Source organism: Gordionus sp. m RMFG-2023, chromosome 3 (assembly GCF_954871325.1).
Source record: "Gordionus sp. m RMFG-2023 chromosome 3, tfGorSpeb1-WG-v2, whole genome shotgun sequence".
In the NCBI taxonomy this organism is placed as follows: Eukaryota; Metazoa; Nematomorpha; class Gordioida; order Chordodea; family Parachordodidae; genus Gordionus; species Gordionus sp. m RMFG-2023.
In genome coordinates this window covers 3,705,018-3,726,293 of record NC_088777.1, presented here as the reverse complement: position 1 = coordinate 3,726,293, position 21,276 = coordinate 3,705,018, and the positions used below count along the sequence as shown (strand labels likewise).

At 28.7% G+C, this 21,276-nt stretch overlaps 1 protein-coding gene across 3 annotated transcripts; it reads right to left on the bottom strand.

Moving 5' to 3' along the window:
* Positions 1–258: 258 nt before the first annotated feature.
* Positions 259–20,040, bottom strand: LOC135925685 (transcription initiation factor TFIID subunit 5-like). 3 transcript variants are annotated; one of them, XM_065461119.1, is made up of 19 exons: positions 19,953–20,040; positions 19,843–19,907; positions 19,727–19,802; positions 19,606–19,684; positions 16,878–17,001; positions 15,500–15,618; positions 15,233–15,310; positions 14,633–14,763; positions 10,794–10,885; positions 10,508–10,627; positions 10,011–10,156; positions 9,732–9,869; positions 9,485–9,566; positions 8,104–8,215; positions 7,256–7,369; positions 5,660–5,714; positions 3,511–3,633; positions 701–848; positions 259–518 (listed from the first exon to the last, which is right to left on the bottom strand). In XM_065461119.1, exons 1-19 carry the CDS (start codon positions 20,016–20,018, stop codon positions 311–313), a joined length of 2,076 nt encoding a protein of 691 aa, XP_065317191.1. In that variant the 5' UTR covers positions 20,019–20,040; the 3' UTR covers positions 259–310. The 3 variants fall into 3 exon arrangements, with proteins under 3 accessions (XP_065317191.1, XP_065317193.1, XP_065317192.1); XM_065461121.1 differs by having other exon boundaries at positions 8,128–8,215; XM_065461120.1 differs by having other exon boundaries at positions 19,727–19,793.
* Positions 20,041–21,276: the final 1,236 nt, after the last annotated feature.

Genomic DNA, 21,276 nt, shown 5'->3' with positions numbered 1-21,276 from the left:
ACCTGAACCTTAAACCGTTATTTTTATCCGAATCTGAACCCGAACCGATATTCGTTTCGGTTTTAATCCCTGCTTGTAGCCATGAGTGAGAAAAACGGCTGTTTTTTAATGGATAAATGTCCTAACCCTATACAAAGTCATAGAACCTTATAATAATCAAGGAGCGATATATTTTATTTTATATATAACTATATACACATCTATATATATTTATGTTATACTATATTATAACTTAATTTTATACTATTTTCGGTAAATAATTTATAAATTAATTCGTTAAATATTATTTTTTTTTAAAAAATGTCTAGAATTATTTAATCGCGCAATATTCTGCCACAATAAGGACTAAATTTCTCCAAGTATAATGGATGTGCAAAATGGCAGAATTTTTTGTTCTAAAATATTTCATCAAATAACGGTCGCCATTGTTTTCCCTATTTCCCGAATCTCGGCTAAGAGTATTAGGGTTTGTTGAATATTGACCTTTTTTGTGGGTGGTGAGATTATCTGAATATTTACTATTTTTCAAAAATATCGATACATAAAACGCCCAATTATATTGAAAGAGCCAAAGTTTGATTTTAAAAAAATGAGATGGGGCTAATACTTTTAAGAATGGCGGTTTAGACCTTTATTTTTATTTGTCAGAAAAACACGAGCACCCAAAACTTATATTTACATTATAACACTTATTGCGTACTCGGTCGTTATTTCGGGTTTGTTGGTATTTTCCCCGGATACCGTATTCGATAAATTTTCGTCACCGGACGGCGCGTATAGGGAAGAACTCTCTTCGCATTCCGACAATCCCTTGTAATCCCAAAAGGCTAAATCGCAATCGGACCCGCCTTTTTATTTTATAAATTAAGGGCAGAGAAATCAACTTGAGGTTTAAGAAAATAAATACTATATTTATATACTTAAAATATGATTTTAGGTTTATTATAAATATATAAGAGGTTATTCAAAAATTATGACATTTTAAACGTATTTTATCAATTAGGTATCAAAAATTAGTCTATAACTTACTAGAAAGACGAATTTTCTATTATTTATATCCAGAGTTGGGCAGTACCGCGAATACTTGTATCTAAGATACAAGATCCTTTTGTATCTTGTACTCAGTATCTTATTGACATTTTTAATAAGATACTAGTATCTGTATCTAAGATCCTTTATTTTGAAAAGAATCTTGTATCTTTTTCATTTTCTTTAAAAAGATACAGATTCTTTTTAATATTCATGTTTAAAACATTTACATATCACACAATGTAACTTTATTTTCTTCGTATTATTTTCTTTATTTTTTCCTGCTATGTTTTAAATATATTGATAACCAAAATTAGTTGGAATTTACAGATCACAAAGATAGATAGATTAAAAATAGCACCAAAACTAAATAAGTAAAGGTTATATTTTATATGTAATATTTTTTGATTTGTAGAATGTTTAATATTTATAGTAGTGAAGATGAAATTATTGAGATAGGTTCTCCTGAGTCAAATCTGAATCTTGAAATTCTAGATGGAAAATTTTATATAGTAATTCATGTGAAAAAGGACAGGGTGCAAGCCGAATATCAAAATTACAAAAGTAAAAAAGTTATTAAAGATTGAACATACTCCTCACAAACTTTGTTAAACATATTAAAGTATAATATACATTTTTATTTTATAATTATTAACATAATAATACCTATAATACTTAAGTCCTTCTTAGATAATTGTTATTAAAATTTTTTATAGAAGATAGTTGATTATCAAATTAAAATCATTTTGGATATATATTTTTTAGGGGTGTACCGATACTACTTTAGATGATCCGATCAGATATTCCCGATATTAAATTGATATCGGCCGATTACCGATTCGATATCATATCTAATTTTGTATTCTGTAAAGATAACAATTTTTTAATTTTTAATATACTTTTTATTAGTATAACATCTATTATTTAACTATACCATAACTTATGTCATATAAATATATTTATAATGATGAGTTATAGTTTATATTCAATTCAATTACAATTCTAAAAGTATATAAAATATTTTTATTGTTAAATCACTTTTATATAATATAATAACATTAATCTTAATATAGGTAAGATTTCTTTTTAGAAATACCAATATTTCCGATTTATCAGAGGTCAGCTTGCGGCTATAGTAACTGTCAATATCACCAGCTTCACTAAAAACAGATTCTGTAGTGATTATCGCACACTTTTATAAACAGAATGCGCAAAAAAATAAGAATATGATAGAATGTTTATTAATTAATTATTATTACTAAAAAAATATACATAAAAATGGATTTCGATTTTATTTATAAAAATAAATGATTTTAGATATAACTATTTTTTTTTCATTTATAACATTTTATTTTTGTTAAAGAAGCCATTTTTATATCGGATCAAATTTTATAATATTGACCTATAACCGATATTTTAAAATGGGTGAAATATCGGCCCTATCGGCACATCCCTAATATATTTTATATTTAATTATTTTAGCAAGTTCTTATTAAAGGAAATATTTAAGCTACAATTGATATATAATATTAGATAATTTTAAAAGGCTCTTAATAAAATAATTATAATAAGGTAGAATTTAATTTTATTAGTTACTTTTATTTATTTATGATATTAAATAAAATTACATTACAGTATTTATTTACGAAATTTAATTAATTTAAAATGCATTAAAGAAAATTGCTATGTAATTAACAATTAAATAATATAATGTTGTACATTATTTTCATATTTTTTATATATAATTAATAATTTTGCTAGAAATATATAAAAAAAATATGAAAAAAAATTTAAATGATATTTATATACTATATATGATATTACAAATGCAAGAATTAACAAGTCATATTAGAAAATAAAACTAATTTAAAAAATACATAAATATCACAAGCAAGTATTGTATATTTTTTTTAGAGATGCCATTTATCCATAACTCCGAATATATGCTATATTTAAAACAACACAGAAAATAACCTGCAAATTCTAATAAATCATTTGATTTAATTTTTTTTCTTATTTGCACATTGTTAACCCCATTAAATATACTACTTTCCCTTCCCTGTTTAAGCTATTAATGGGCAAAAATTAATATTATTAATCCCTGGTTATTATAATTAATTCATCAATAAATTTTTTATTAATTATTGCAAATATTCATTCTTATATGTGTATGCTATGTTCTTCCCAAATAAATAATAAAAATGTATTTTATAAACTATTCTAATTTAAAAGTATCTTGTATTTAAGATACCCTAATTTAGTAAAAGATACAAGTATTTATCTTGTATCTTTTTGATATTTTGAAAAAGATACTAGTATCTGTATCTAAGATTCATTTTTTTTAAAAAAGAATCTGTATCTAGATTTTTTTTTCGGAGGACCTGCCCAACTCTGTTTATATCTATAAAATTGTTTTAGGCATCATTAATTTAAAGCATCCGTTTCTTATACAAAAAGATAACTAATAAAACATCAATTTACCGGATGTCAAGCAGACCCCATCCTTATCGAAATTCAAGGTGTAAACCGGGGCAGTATGGTGATTTAATTGGATAATCAGATGACCTTGAATCAAATCCCACACCAATATTTGACCGTCGGAACCTAAAAAAAGGGGAAATAAATTATTTTATTTTTTGAGTTAAATATTTTACTCGCAACCGAAACTATAAAAGGATGAATATAAAAAATTCCTGAATTTGATCTTATTCTGCTACCACTTGGCTATCATAAAATTTCCACTGCTGAAAGTATTCAACGAGAGGCTCCTTTCGAATTAACTTCTCTCTATCTCGACCTCAACTTCATCATTATCATTGTGGGATTAAAGCCGATTACAAACTCTCCAAATGTAACAATATGTTTCATTTAGTAATGTATACTGCAATCTACTAAAAAAAGTTGAGACCTATAATCATAATGTAAATAATACAGAAGTAAATCAATCAATATCAGACGGCTGGGCTGAAAATCCTTTTTTAAAAAAAATCTGAGTTGGGTTGCGCAAATGGTACCTCTGCAGGTCCTGATCAATTTATATATAACGCCGCCTATGAAATTTCATAACTTTACTTCTAATCGTTACAATTAAGGTTAATGATGCTTACAACCAAGTCAACGTATAACAATTTTCTAAATGCCAACCAAAATTTATTAAAATGTAATAAGACCTTAATATATTATAAGGGAATCACGTGGTCGAGTCCAGTCTCCTATATATCATCCCCCAAGGACGGAATTACCAAATTAAATTAAGAAAAAAAACATGATCATTGCCGGGATTCGAACCCATGACCATCGGATTGGTAAGCCACGCTTTTGTCTACTAAGCCACAGAGGCTTTTCAAAACCACTATTTATCAAATATATATTATAAATATATTTGGTAGTGCCTATCTAAATGAAAATAAACAAAATACAAATTTGATAGGTAATACCTTAAGGTAGTAAGCATCATTAACTTACCATTAGCTATATATTAAGCTGCACTGAAGACCATTTCTCTTTTGCCAACAAGGGTTCAAGATATCTAAATGCAATATCTCTTAAAACATTGGTGACGCTTAATGACCAAGGATCCCGTTTTGTCGTTACGAATATAGGCCTGAATATTAATTTCAATTTATGTACAAGTGCGAAAGATGTCAAAAATTGATTGTCCGGGCGTAAGAGAATTTATAAGAATATTAAAACGTTTTTTTGTAAATTAAAAAGTAGTAGTAAGTAAGCAAGAAAGAATTCCTTTGTGTTATTAAGGTTCATAGGGGTTTTTTTTTGAAAAAATTGAACAACTCTCAAACTATCGATAGGAGAACACAGATGAACGAATTTCTATTGTAATTGTTTTGGTTGGTCGATTGTAAATAATAGCATATTCATTTTTTGCTATTATTTAATTTCGGACCAATTAAAGCATCTTTTGCGTTTTCAATGCTGCTTTTACTATCTCTTCAAACAGTCGCTCACGTCGTCAGAGTGTTTGAGATCAAGCTTTAAAGTTAAATTTAACCTCTTTAATGTAGTCTATGTCGAGACAGAAAAGAAAATATCCAAAGGATTTCTCATGCTAAAAACCACTTAGCGAGTGATAATTTGTAATATCTAAATGGTGGCAGGGAAAGTGTAATATTATATATATGCATATCTGAATATTCCTTGTAATATTGGTCCCGATTATGAATATTTTCAAAATTTCTTTATTTATTTCTTCTTAAGTTTTACTCAATGACATATAATTATACCTAGACTGACGAAGCATTCATTAAAAAAAAGTATACATCAATGAAAAACAGCTAGAGACGCCATTTTGATTACCCATATCATTATTAAAATTTTTTGACGAGAGGCCAATTTATTCCTATGTATGACGCAAACTTTATTGAGGAATTGCCTGATCATCGAGATGATAAGGAAGCAAGTTATCGGTTTAACAGTAATTTTTAACATGAGAATAATTGCTATATGATATACCAAAATGGCGGGTCCAGCTGATTTGCATTTCAAAGACGCTTTTAAATGCATTATTATAATACATCGTCAATCTTATGTCACTGTTTTTATTTATAGATAAACTTCGTATTTATTCATTTATTTAAAAAAAATATATATCCTTCAAATGTCCTTTATTTACTTGCTGATATCAAATGCCTCCCATTTGTAGAATATACCAGGGCTGTTATAGGCGTCTAATAAAAATAAAAAAAATTAAAATGAGAAGAAATTTTTAAAAATAATTATATTATATATGTCCGGCTTCCACTTAATCCCTTCGTTCCAGATATTTTTCCAAAATATTATTTACCAAGTAAAAAAATTTTGTGTCCTTTATTATATTGAATCTTCAATAAATAGTTTACATATAATATATATTGTTAGCATCAATGTGTTTTTTTCGGTAATGTATTATAGTTTTCAACTTTTAAAACAGATGAGAAAATACATATCGAAATTGACACTGTAAACTCTACCTACCGAGAAGGGTTTAACTCTGTTGGCGGCTTCTCTGAAATCCCTATTTCCCAACCTCATAGTATGTTTATCATTCTTTTCTATTTTTAAAAAGGAAAGCTATAAAATTATTATTTTTTTTTAAATTTAAAATTTTGAGTTTAGCTGAAATGTATTCCAGCATGTTTAGAATACCTAAATTATGAATTGCAGATAATTTCACCGATAACTTTTGAGTAATTTATAATTTATAAGAAAAATTAAAAATTATAATTAAGTTCAAAAGTTCATGAAAAAAATTATCTGAAATTTATAGGGTATAGGTATATTCCAAACACGACGGCATACATTTCCGGCAAAATCAGATTTTTAAATTTTTAAAAACGCGCTCAAAAAATGATTTAAACATAACACATTTGCCTGGAAGAAAAAAAAACACATTAATTTTTAAGTTTCATTTCCAGTAAATCTAAATCGATTCAGAAATTATAAAAAAATAATAATGATATAACAAATTTTAAAACTTTATAATAAAATATAAATGCGCCAACTATATCTCCAAGGCGATATAAGGATATATCTTAACAACGATAAAACTATATTATATTAGTGAATTAAGAATGTTTTCTACTCTGAATTTCAAGATGTCAGATAGCCGATGGTATATGGCTTCTTTCGCTTTCATTTTGTCCTTTTTTTAAAAAACTCTTTGCGGCCAAATATGACTCAAAATTAAATATTTTGCTTTTAATTTCTTCTTTCTATAGTCTAACAACATTTCTTCTTATTCACGACCAACTTATTTCGCGCCGATTTGGAAAAATATTTAGCGCATTTTTTTATATAAAATTAAATTATACAAGTAGCATGTTAGGTCCAAGTAAAAATTGCCTAATTTAGGCATTTTTAAGTAGTGTTGTTAAACGGCTTGTTTTGAGCCGATTTTAAAAAACAGCTGACTCAATATTTGATCCAGAAAGTTAATACGCATGCCTGAAAATTTTGCTCATAGAAGGAACAAAGGTCTAGGCATACATTAACGAAATCTCTATGCTTAAGCAATATATTTCTGGCTAAAATATTGAAGTTAGCCGTTTTAAAAAATCGAATCAAAATGACCCGTTTAACAACACTATTTCTAAGGAAACCAAATTTTTTTTGCTCAAATTTAACATGCATACATACTTAATTAGGAAAAAAAAATTAATAAATAGGATATATGATTGAGATCAAAAATTTTTTTGGGATATTACTTACCCCAGAATTTAGAAAAATTTACTTTGTGTCCTGAAAACATTCTAACACAATGGCCAGTCAAGATGTCCCACATCCTAACCGTTCTGTCAGTCGATCCAGAAGCTAGATAATTTGAGTTTGGGTGAAAGGCTAACACCTGTATAGGATAAATAATAAAATATTTCAGGCCGTGCCCTAATAATATTGGAAAAAAATCTCAAAATTTATAAAATTTTTCGCAAATTTAATAAAATTATGAAACATGTCCGAAATTTTCCATTAATTTTTTTTTTTAAATGTTTTGTAAAAAATTAAAATAAAGAAAAAAAACAACCAAATAAAACAAAAAAAACTAGAATAAAATATGAAAAATAACACTGCCACCAAATACTTTAATATTATCTAACTAGTTCATATTTATTACACAAATTTATGAATTTTAAAAGCATAATTTTTATTAGAATTTATTTAATTTCTATTTTTTTAAAAAAAATAATTTTTTTTTTGTAAATGACAAAAAATGATTTAAGAACGCTTATTTAATATTTAAATTAAAAAAGAGCCTATGTTATCAAAATTAATAAATTTACTTATTTAATTTATATTTTTGATATTTTAGCAGCCTTAAATGAGGTGGGGGGGGGGGGGAAGCAATAAAAGATTAATGAAAAGGGGAGAGAGGCACTAAGCAAATGAGAGGAGAAATAAAAAATTTTCTACTATTTATAAAAGGATCTCTAACTAATACTTAAAAAGAAGGCCAATGTCGAACCGTAATATGGGGACCTAAAAGAACCCAAAGGCCAGCTAATGAGTTAGTAGCCACCTATATTAATGAGTAATGACTCTAAGAGAATGATTGGAGGGGGGGGGGCAATTTTATATTATCACATCGATATCGGAATGATGACCCACGAATATTCTGAGCGGTTGATGTTGATCCATGGCCCAAAGTCGGATACTTTTGTCCGCACCGCAAGACGCGAAATAATGACCGTAAGGGCTTTATATATTTTTTTTACGAGTCGGATATATATATATTTTTAAAAAATGCAGATAAAAAGTGTTACTTTTTTTGTTAGCTTTTCCTTACTTTTTTGTTAGTTTTAATCCATTTTTGATAAAATGTCCAACAAATGAAAAGTAAAAATTTATTTGGTCTAATTCGAAAAAAAATTTTTTTTTTATTAAAATAACACGGGGAATTATTTTTTAAAAAGATACGAGATATTATAAGATTAAAGAAAAAAAATTCTATGAAAACTGCATAGAACCCATGTGGATTAATAAAAAAAAATTTAATCTATTAAATTTCTAGGCCAATATTCTGGCGCAGATATAAGTATTCCTTAGGATTGCCATATAGCACTGAAAGTTATTTGTGAGGGCCCCATATCCAAAATTGCCAAGTGTCGTGGTAAATAAAAGAACCCGGTGGACATTGTTTTGGAACGAGTATTAATTTCTTTTGCCGTTTTCAGTTAAAGAAATTGAATTTTAAAAAGTAACCAGTGAAGGTCACCCAAAACAGGTTCAGACCTACCCCATATTTTGAATTTTTTATTCTTCAAAAAAGTGGTCCACTGCATTTAGATCCATCCAGAAAATCAAATGAAATCTATACTAGTTATTTTTTTATATAGGTCTAGATCATTATTGTGCGGGCTTTGAAGCGGTCCGAACCGGTTCTATTTGAACTTCGTAAAATAAAACATAACGATGGAATTAGAGACAAATCTGTAAGTTATTAATAATTTATTTTTTCCGAGTTAGAAAAAAGTTTGAATTTAAAAATAAGAATTTTTTTTGTTAAAAAATAAAAAGGGGAAATATTATATAAGAGCTAGAGGTATACGAAATTTTTATGTGATCCTCTTTCACTGACCATTTGAATAAATCATGTTTCCGGAAATATTTTCATGTTTATTTTTTGATTATCGTTCATAGTTTTAAATCTTGTGGCCTTACTCCCCGATCACTCTTTAGAAAAATAGTAAATTCTGTTGAATGCAATGGGACACGGATAGTTTATATAGGGTTAACAATAAACCTTTGATAGACTTGAGAAAAAACATTTTTTAAAGTTCTAGTACGTTTTCTTGGCGGGTTAACTAACCCTATTCATAGAAATCCGTATCGGATCGGTTCAAAGATCTTCGCCCTATTTGGGGTCCGAGACCATTTCGGGTACAGCTTCGTATGTCGCAGATATGTGAGCGACAGGGACTAACGCTACTTTACAACATTTTATTAAATTTTGTTATTAGAATACCCGAATTTGACATCCCACACCGGAAGCATGTGCCCTTTGTAGCATATAATGTCCTTGTAAACCAAGAGACTCCAGAGCTTAACTTGTAAAAAAAATAATTAAAATGTTTGTCATTTTTATATATTATCCAACTGTAATTAGATATCAAGAAAAGTTTTAAACAAAAATATAAGAAGGTATTACTTGATATTAAAATGTTATATGTTAAAAATATTACGAAAAAGGGTGAAATTAAGAAGAAAAAAACTTGTTCCATCTTGCGAAGATGACAAAATGTATAATTTATCGTGACTTATGCTCAAGGCGGTGATAGCTTCAGTGTGCCCCGTCAGTAACTTGATATCGCTCACATTTTTCTCGTCCATGATTTTGTGTAAAACATCGTCTATATATGTGTACAATATAGTTTGTTTTTTAAAGGTTTGTATTATGTTATTTCTTTTTCTTACATTTAAAAACTCATCCCACGCGCCTTTCTTACCCCACAAGGAAAATGAGTATTTGATGTTCTATTTTTTTATTTTACCATCGCTAGCGTCCAATTTCCCAAGCTCGCTCGGTTGTTTCATGGTTTTGAGCTTTTGAGGAGTCAAAGAATACACCTTGATATTCCCGTCCCCGTAACCTATGGCCAAAATCGAAGAATCTTCGCTTATCACGGCGCTCGTCACACTATGTTAGGTATAGAAAATATTCTTTAATTAATTTGTGTGTTCCACTAATAAGGAGGTATAATGTATAATTTTTTTCCACTGTACCCCCTTTCATCCTTTTCAAATGAAAGAGGGAAGGGGGGGACCCTAAAGAGATGCACCTTGATGGAATTAGGAGAATCAATACCTAGAGGTAGGCCCAAGATGAGTAGACAAATGTGATAGCGGAGGATATGAGAAACATGAATCTTACAAATATTGACACTAAGGACCGTCATAAATGTATAAGAAAAATCAGAGAAAAAACTGGCCTGCCTACCTGGGTAAACCTACAATCACTATAAAATTGAGAAGATTTTTTTAAAAAAACCTATATTTGGCGTTCAAAATGGTGTAACAGCATACTGAGGGCAGAGTTGTCGGGGTAATTTTGAACCTTTTGAGAGATTCTTGTGCCATCAATATCTTCAGCATTTTATCGGATTCTTTCCTAGTGGGTGAAATAAATATAAACATGTATATAGATAATATGTAACATAAAACATGTTGGCTGAATTATCTTTCTCTTTTTATTATTTTTTTAGTTTCCATTCTTTCCTTTCTCTCTTTTCCTCTATATCAATAAAAGGTATATAAAAAAATTATTGCACGTTTACAATTCTGGCAAGGGTATCCGGTTAAAAGGAGGACCTAGTGGATCGGTTTTGCTTTTTTTCAACAAAAAACTTTCCTTTTTCGTTTTCTTTTTCTATAAAATTTTTTTTAATAAATACTTAATTTTAGAGTGTAGTATGTATTATTTTCATTTCATTTCTTCATTCTTATTTTTTTTAAATAGATTACATGTTCTAAGATAAACCTAAAGTTCCTTGAACTGAGTTGAGAAGGATGGGAAAATTATAAAGCAAAAAATATAATCTCAAGTTTCTAAAAGAGGCACGAGAGAAGGATTACTCTCTCATAAACCTCTACTAATTGGGTGTTAGCAATTTCATACAGATAGAAAGAAAGAAAGAAAGAAAGAAAGAAAGAAAGAAAGAAAGAAAGAAAGAAAGAAAGAAAGAAAGAAAGAAAGAAAGAAAGAAAGAAAGAAAGAAAAGAAAAGAAATATTTATTTTCACAAGAACCTTCTTCTTTTATTTTTTTTTTTTAAATTTCGGGAAATCAAAATTTTGTAGCATTTTTAAGAGTATAAAATATGTAACAATAATTTTAATATTAATCAAATTAAATACAAAAATTCTTTGTTAACACAAGTTTTACGAATCCGTTGGTTATAGATACACGCCATCGTCATTACACTACCCAAATCATTTAATCCACGCTCTATAAACCAATAACATTTAATGATACCTAAACTGACGCTGCATTCATTAAAAGTATACATCAATGAAAAACAGCTGGGGACGCCATTTTGTTGCCCATATTATTATTATTAAAAAATTTTAAACGAGAGGGATAATTATTTCTGTCTGACGCAAACTTTATTAAAAAATTGCATGATCATCCAGAAAATAAGAAAGCAAATTTATTTAACATGAGAATAATTACAGTCTAGGTATTATCAATTTCAATATAAGGTATAATAATTTAAATTTTCATTATAATAAATTTTAATATATTTAAAAATGTTTGAAAAATATATAATAATACTATTAAAAAAAAGAACGGAGATGGTGTGACGCAGGGAAACAAAAATGAAAAAGGGACGTAAGCGTTGTCTATGATAGCTCTTTGGCTAGAAGGCTACCATTGAAACTGATATAATTAGCTTTGTGAATCGCTATGGATAATCGTTGACGAAGAAAAAAACCCTCTCGTGGTTCTTCTGAGAGTTTGCTGATTTGTGATCCTAAGTTTTTGAAAAATGCTAAGGCGAGTTTGCCGAAGGTGCCAAGAGTGGTTGATATGATTGGGATGAAGCAATGATCGTTTATTATTTCTGTGTATTTAGAAATTTTAAATTGTTCCTTCTGGTCAAGGATGTTGATGGCGTGGTTGGATGGGGCCAAGGGGTCAATACAGGAATAGTCCCATACCAAAAGTTGGCCTCTCCTCCATGGGATTTGAGAGATCCCATCAGGACGTTTACCGTCAGATCTAAAAAGACCCTGTGGTTCTAACGTGGAAGGAATTTGGGCGGATTTCAGAGCATGTTGGATGATTGTATTACATTGCTTGTGTCTGATGAATCGTCCATTGCAGGAGCGACAATGTAAACTATGTCTACCCTTCGAGTCAACTGCGAGTTGCACCCTGAGCAGATGTGAGGGTGAGTGATGGAACAATTTAGACGAATGCCGATGGCATGGGTAAATTCATTGTTGGATAGTTGAAGCTGAAGATTGGTAGATGGGATGGCTGCAAGAAACTCATGTCCCGTACCATTGAGCAAGGAAGAGAATAGGGTGCGGTCGGTAGATTGCATGCTAGATAAGAGAGTTTCAACGCAGCGAGCAACCACTGGTGCATCCCAGTCTTTCTGTTTATGGGTTGTGGGGGGGATGAGAATCAGCATTGATCCTTGTTTTCCAAATATCCATAGCCACGATTAAGGAAAGGTCTTCTTTAGAATTATGGGCGGTGGTTATTGGCTTTGTCAAGAGACTACTTGATATGAAAGTAGTTGTTGCTAAGTCAAGTGGAGATCTGATGCCGAGACCACCAAATTTGGTTGGAAGAGTTGCTTGGGCCCAAGCGGTTTCGTTGAATCTGATATTTACTATTTTTTCGGTTAAGTCCTTTATTCCTTTTTCGTAAGTTTGGAGAGGAATAGGTTGCTATAAAACGAATCATGTTAATAAAGTTATTTTTTTGTTTGGGTTTCAGAGGCCTAAGAGCCCTAAAAAAGTAATTTTTTAAGCTGCCCGAGCCTGACCTGAACACAAATCTTCTGTTCCAGCCAGAACCGAAATCGAAGATGAACATTATTTTGGAATTTGTATAATATCTTGAGGAAAATCTATGAGTATTATTATTCACATATTGCCTGCCATCTTAAATAAAAGTACATTTAACCGCCAATAGGAGTTGCGAAACCGAGTACAACAGTTTATTTATTTTGTATAAGTTGTGATTGCCGTTTAAATGTGGAGAACTGTCAGTCAATCATTTATTATTAGTTTTTGTTTTATATCCTTATATATATATATATCTTTAGCATAGATTACGAGCAACTTTACTGTTTTGATCATAGATTACAAACAATTATTGTTATATAGATAATAAATTATAAAAAACATTATTGACGTTGAATATTGATTACAATTACAAACTACATTATTGACATCGAATATAGGTCAAAACAGTATAATATATGTTAGCGGCAATGTGCCATCTTTTTCAACTTTAAATCATAATTTTAGAGCTTTTTTTTTAAAAAATTTAAAGATCGGATTCAACGCGAAATGTATTCTAGCATGTTTTACCTATTTTCTTATGAATGATAGAGATTTTTGCCTTTAATCTTTGTGTCATTTATAATTTATATAATAAAATCTATCGAAAAAACGAATATAAATTATAATAAGTTTAAAGGTTCGTGGCGAAATTGCCTGATATTTATAGAGTAGGCATTCCGATTGAATACATTTTCGGTAAAATCAGATTTTTAAATTTTTTAAAAAAAACCTAGCTCAAAAAATGATTTAAACTTGACAAAATAACACATTGCCGGAAAAAAACAATATTACCCCTTAACACATATAATGATTGTGATAAACATGCTTTCGGTAAATTTAGTTTTTTATCAATATTATAATTTTGTCATTATCTTTTTTTTATATTTTTATGTTGGGTTATAAAAGCCCTGAAAAAGAAGAGATTATTATTATTATTATATATATATTTTTTTAAATTATATTCTTCCAGTTAATTACAATGAAGAAAATTATATTCAAAAAGTGGTAAGAAAAAAAATAACTAAATTTAAGAACCAAGAAATTGAAAAAGAAAATAAAACTAAGAAATTAAGAAAATAATGAAGATATTAAAATAGACATATCAATAGAATAGAATCAGAATAATTATCATTTTTAACTGGTAACAAAATGCAATAGGAAAATCGATAATTCATAAAAATGGAAATTACGTAAATGAATGAATGGCACGTGGTAAGATTAAAAAATAACATGCGATTCTGATTGACATTTTGCTGAGACAAAATGAATAATTAAACAATATTTCTTATATTTACTGGTCGGCCAATGAAATTTCAATGTCCAAGCCCGAGGCTAGGGTTAGACAACCTGTGCAAACCTATACCTGTAATCAAGAAGGTAATCGCCATGCTTATTTTAATATTTTATACTAGACAAACTCTTCTGGCAAATATAACTCAAAATTCATTTATTATAAAACCATCTGGTATACAAATCTATATATATACTGAATAAATAACAGAGTAGGTCATATTTTTATCGCGGAATTTATTTTCGAGAAAACGCTTGGGTAATTAAAGTACTATATCGCGGCAAAATTTAAAATATCAAAAAACCTTAAAATCGCCGGAATTGAGCGCATTGACCGCGGAGCTATCTTCCTCTTCGTTATTTTGACCAGGAGGTCCGAGGGAAACGACGACGTCGGATTCTTTTAGCAAGCCGCAATATATCTTGGTCTTGTTAACTGTATATTTATATATAAAGTTTCTAATCATAAAAAAATGATTAACCGCAAAATGGACGCATCCTTTTGAAGAGCCTATAATTTCGGCTAAAAACTCGGTAAAATGTAACGATTTATTAATAACTAAACCGGAAGCAAATTCATAGTTTTAAGTGTTAAATGTAAAACGGATAGAATTTTTATTTTGATGGACATATTGTTACTCAATATTATATAAAACGATTCATAAAACGTGATTCATTAATACCACCCCCCCCCCACCCCAAAAAACCCAACCATTAACATCGATGTTTTAATTTTTTAACTCAAATTTAGTCGGTTTTAAAATAAAATATTTAGGAATGTTCAAATAAAAGAAAATAAAATATCGAAAAAATGCCCCCTTTTTTCATAACACTAAGCGGGGGCTAGCGACCAATCCTGACGAATTTTTGTATCTTGTATCTCGTAATTATAAATATAAATAAACCGTGTCTCCTGGATTCGCCTTCCAATGCGCCAATGACTCTTTTGATTTGTTTCGCACTGCGGGGTGGTTCATCGGCAACTAATTTTAAAAAAATAATTAAGATTGCTTATATAGTTCCTGTTTTCTCTTTCTTTCTTTTTCTTATCTTCCTTCCTTTTCTAAATCTCTTCTCTTCTTTTTAAATTAGAAAACGGAGATTGAAAGGATTATCCTTAACACGTGGCCTCCTTGTGTTCAAACCACTATACTGCAAATAATATCAAATACTTTCAATGTCCAAGAAGGTATCCATCTTATTGATGATGTCGTGTAAATTGTTCTTGGTCAAGTGGTATTTGAGGTAGGCCAGCGTTTCCCTCGAGAAACGCAGAGAGTATTTGTTAAATCTGTTAGTTTTTTTTTAAAAAAAAAGATATACTTTCACTCTTTACATGCTTTGCTAACAATTCGGTTAATTTAAGCTTAAAAACCGGCATTACGCGATAAATAAAATTTTGTGGAAATTTGCAGAGGTTTAAGATCACCGATATACCGTTATAAATTTCGTAATCGTGACCGAACCGTTATAAAAAAAATTGAAAGAGAATAGAACCATTATAAACGCTTTGAACCGGGTTTCATAACGGGTTTCTTTGCGATGATTACCAAAATTTAAAATCGATACAAAATTAATCTGTGTGGTTTATTATTATATATTTATTTAAATTTGTTATTTCTTATAACCACTTTACCCTGGGCCACGGGGGAACAAATCCCTTATTTGGGATTATACAAGTAGCTCATCCTTCCCCGCTAAAATAGCAAACTTGCTTACTCAAGCAGAGAATTTTAAAAAATAAACAACAGAAGCCTCAGCAATTTTATATTCTCACCAATAGCTGCGTCTACCAACGGACAGTTCGCTTCTTTAACTATTAGCTTTTTTCTTAAAAAAAATAATTTAGCTCACAAAATCAAATCGCAAACATCCGAAACTAAGGGAATTCCTATTTCTCAGAGAGAACTTACAATTCAAAATTTTCGAATTTCAAATATTGTTCCATTTTAGGGAACGAATAAATAGTTTTTATAAATGATTTTAATATTTTTTTTATAAAAAAAATTAAAATAATAATAAATAATAAAAGAGAAAATTCAAAACTTATTTTTCTTTAATATTTAAAAGTGGTTTTAAAATATCTCTATCAAATTATTGGGGGGAGTGGGGGATGGGGGTGGAGGGGGTCAACAAAATAATATATAATATGAGAATTATTTTTTTTTAAATCTAATATTTAATAAAAACCGGATTGAGCCTAAGAAATATCCGTTTAAAAAATATCCGAAATACCGAAAACCGAGTTAAAACTACAAACTAAAAACTGGGATAGAATCGAACCGATATATCTACCGGTTTGACACTGTTCTTTATATTATTTATAATAAAAAACTTAGGAAAACACGTGATATTAACACATTATTTCACCATATTATGAAAGGAAAGATCAATAGATTTTAATGAGAACTCGATCAATATTTCATAAGAAATGGTGTACTGGAAGAGAGTGGGGTTCTGTAGGTTCTGAAAATTTCAAAATATTTTTATCGTTTGTGGAGAAAAATGAAAGATCCCAGTAACAGTAATTTGTTTGTATTATAAATGAACCTGAACCAATTCAAGAGATCGTTATTATCGGCATGAACTTTGGTCTTGAGTGCCACGAGTTGTTTCATGTCTTCCTGGTGGAGTTCGGTGTGAAATTGGGAAAATGTTGTAAAAAATCTTTGACCTATAAATTAAAGGATATCCAATTTAATTTAATTGATATAATATTATATATTTAAAGTTATGTAAGTCCGTTTATATTCTAATCGAAATCGATTTTACAATATTACCGAATTTACAAATAGCATCTGTCTAGCAATGATAAACATTTTTAAAATGCCGCGATTCAACTAAACAAAACCGCTTTTTTTTTGTTTATTATTTTAAAAAAAGTAAACAATATTCATTTTTTTTTAAATAGTTAGCTTCTGATATTCTATTTATCATACCCACCCCTAGGAATGAGCCCAAAAAAATGGTTCTTGCCAGATTCGAACCCAGAACTATCGGATTGAGATACAATTCTCAGCCGACTGGGCCACAGACGAATTTCGAAAATGACCAATTAAGTTTGATTAGGTTTTCTCGTCTCGATCGTATAGTAACAATGTTAAGTATTACTATATAAAAAAACATCCTTAGAATAATATTATTCACAAAAGATTGAAATGATATTACATTTTTAAAAAATTTAACCCCGGACCTATTCATACCCTAAATATAATACTTAGGCAACTTCCCCTTTTTTGGAGTTTTCTTCATATCAAAATTTTAAAAAAAAATCGATTTATAAAATAACGATGCGTACATAGCAAATTATTAAATAATACAAACTCATTTTAATATGCAATTATGGTAAGGGTGGAAATCTGGGGCTTGTTTGATGGTCTGGAATTTAAATGCAGAAATGTAAATGCAAATAATCTTTTTACTTTTGTAAAGTCATCTTTCAATCTGGTGCAATAAAATAAAGGGGGGGGGGGGGTGGAGATCATGCTATATTTTGGGTTACAGGTTTTATTTATAGCAAAGATGCTCCAGTAGAAATAATACAACGGTATTGGCAAGTGTTGGTATCCGATACATTAGATTTTTAACCATTACCAGTAACCAATACTCAAAAACATTTTTATTTATAATAAATGGAAAATAATAATATTGATGAATTCTTATTTTGTTTTTTGTTTAATTTTTCAATAAATATAAAAATACGTTGATATTTTTTATAAGCCCAATATCAGATTAATAATCCATGGTAGTGGCTTGGTTATCAGCCAAAAAGATGGTAGAGTTACTGAAGATCTTGCAAAAGCCCAAGGCCAGGCCAAGTAAATTCTCTAAAAAAAATTAAAACAGGTTGGGAATATTTTGCGGCTGAAAATTTAAGGGAAAGGGTTGGGCAATTTGTGCATAAAAGATTTTCGGGCTGGGCCAAATAATTTATATATAAAATATCAGACAGGGCTTCATAATTCCCTGATAAAAATTTTAATGGGGCCAGTGTGTGTTAAAATTTTGATAATTTTTTTTTTGAATATCAAGTTAATATTTTTATTTTTTATTAATACTATTTGAAAATAAATTTCACTATATGCATTCCATTGTATTTTAAGAGCTGTCTAACTAAAATACTAAATATAAATAATATAGTAAATTCACAAAAAAAATAAACTATTTATTTATGCCGTGATCTAATTACAAATGATACAAATATCAAACACAATTTATAAAACGATTGTTGTAGAAATAAAAAGCTATAAATGAGAGATATAAGATTCTTTAATCTTAGTTGATATTGGGGGAAAAAATAAATATAATATTGTTAATGTGATAAGCAGAAAATTTTATAAAAAATTTAATGGTCAGGGGGGGGGGGGCTACTTAAACATCTACGGGTTGGGCTGGGTAAATTTAAAAAAAAAATTAATATAAGTTGTGCCAAGCAGGGCAAATTTACAAAAATTATAACAGGCCAGGCCTGTGAAAAAATCTAATGTGAGGCCAGGCAATTTGTGCAAACATTCTTAATGGGCCTAGGTTGTAAGCAGGCTTTGCAGAACCCAATAGGTACAACTCTGATTTGTAGTAGGCAGTAGGCACTAATGAAGCAAAATCACTCCATTTTAACTGATTTTTAAAAATGGCCAACTCAGTATTCTACCCAGAAAAATATTACATAAGCCTGAAGATTTTGTTCATTCATGGTACAAAAGTTTGGATATTTACTAGCAAAATATCTAAGAGTAAGTCAATATTTTTCTAGCTAAAATATTGAGCTCATCATTTAGTAAGTGCAATGATCTTTACATAATGTGATGAATGTGATTAAGAAATATGGTGAGTACCATTAAACAATATCACAGCTGATTGATCTCAGAATTCTAGTTGCCATCATTTAGTATTAATTTAAATGTTTCCTATGGTTTTATATTTAACATATCGTGAATCATGACAGAGAGCAAAATTGCACTATTTTTATAGTAGAAAATAAGGCCTTATTTTGGTAGCAATGCTACTTTTGAAAAATAGCAATGTAGTATTACCTTTTTCAATAAAAATAATGTAAACATAACATTACTATTAGACAGAATAATTCAAAATGTAATGTCATTACTTTATTTGCTTAATAAATATTTATAATTATGGTTACTAAATATATTTATTCAATTGATAAGATCATATTATGGATTAAATTATTATTGACTACAAAAAGTTAATATTTATTTTATAAATATACTACAAAATGAATACAAATTGTAATAATAAACAATTTAATATTTGTGTTTACTTTCTTCAGTTTGATTTTCATATATTAGTTCAATAAAAGTGTGTATAAATATAGGATATAAGAGGTTTGCAAACTCAGCCTGTTAAATATATTACATTTAATTCTTGATATATTATTATACCTTATATTTATCTAAAGACATTTCAACTAAACTAACAAGCTTTGAATAAATTTCCAATTGATTAAACCTGTATTCCCTACAATGATATATCCATAATGGTAATATGTAAAATAAACTTGCTAAATTTGTCGATTGGTTTTGAACTATTATCAATTTCTTTTAAGAAAGTATGAACGGTCTCCTAACAAATATATGATATGCAAAACATATTTCAAAAATATATTACATTGAGATTATTATCCCTCAATAACTCAATGATTTTATTCTTAGTTTCTTGAGGTAAGAAATTCATAAATTCAAAAAAAAATATTATAACGCGATAATTCGAAACATGTGAATAATGAAGGACATCGTCAGTCTAGAAATGTATAATAATTAAAACTGGGATAAACGATTTGAAAGTATTCAAATGTAATAAAAACTTAATTGATATAAGTAAAAATTTGAGTGGTAATTTATATTACTACTTCCAAATGGAATTGAAAAGTGGATTATGAACGATTTTTGGTTAAAAATGATTATTTTATCCATGAGAGTTTTTTAAATAAAATTAAAATTACCGAGGTAACTAACATAAACCATTAAATTATATAAAATAGACATAAAATATTTATCTATTTCAATTTCATCCATGGAAATAATTTGGTTGAATATAATTTATTCCGTATTTAATTAACCCATGCTTATTTTATCAAGATTTTTAAAGAAATTTTAAAAATCTGCAAAACAAGTTAAAAGCACTTCTTCATGGGTGCAGCGGGGCTTGGTCTACGTGGAAATTCCTACAAATAGATAATTATAATACTTTAATATTTTAAACCTAAATTTTCTATCAAAAATTTACAAAGAAGTCCCCCAACGAATTTTTTATGTCCATGTTTATGCAACTAATAATTGTAAAATATGCTATTACCGTGTATCATAGGTGCACCTAGATGGGGTGCAAAGAGAAATCCACTATCACCCTCCTTATAAATATATTGTAAATATCATTTTAAGCTAATATAAAATATCATCCTTAATCCCCTTCCCCAAAAAATATATATATCTTAAAGAATAATATTCAAAGAAAGAATGTAAAAATTAATCATTTAAATTGGTTACTATCTTTAGCAATTTCCTTCATTTTAAATAATAATAATAAGTTATTTGTATTAAAATTAATCTCCTATCTTATAAAAATATTTTCTAGCTATAGACAAAAGTGAACCGAAGGCCCGTTAAAATGGGGGAAGGAATATAGTGCATAGCAAAATTATATAAAGACCCCAAAATTTACAGTGCTCTAATGTCAACAAAGATTAATATTGTTAAATATTGTTTTTATTTATAAATTTATTGGATTAATTAATTAAATTCCATTCTTAGCTCATATACTTAAAAATATAAAGTAGAGCATTTTAATTTTGTAACCATGATATTCTATTTATATCACAAATAGTGACATTAATAAACTTACTATAACCAATTCAATCAATGAAATGGTCCATAATAAACCTTTTATGCAGTCTTTGTTGAGCTTTAATTTAATTAATACTTAAGATCCATTT

Coding starts and splice junctions, on each gene's coding strand:
- LOC135925685 (XM_065461119.1), bottom strand. CDS start 20,018: ATGAATTTCTTACCTCAAGAAACTAAGAATAAAATCATTGAGTTATTG. Junction 10,157..10,507: donor ATTTTGAACGCCAAATATAG/GTTTTTTTAAAA, acceptor TACCTAACATAG/TGTGACGAGCGCCGTGATAA. Junction 8,216..9,484: donor GTGTGGGATGTCAAATTCGG/GTATTCTAATAA, acceptor AAATATATAAAG/CCCTTACGGTCATTATTTCG.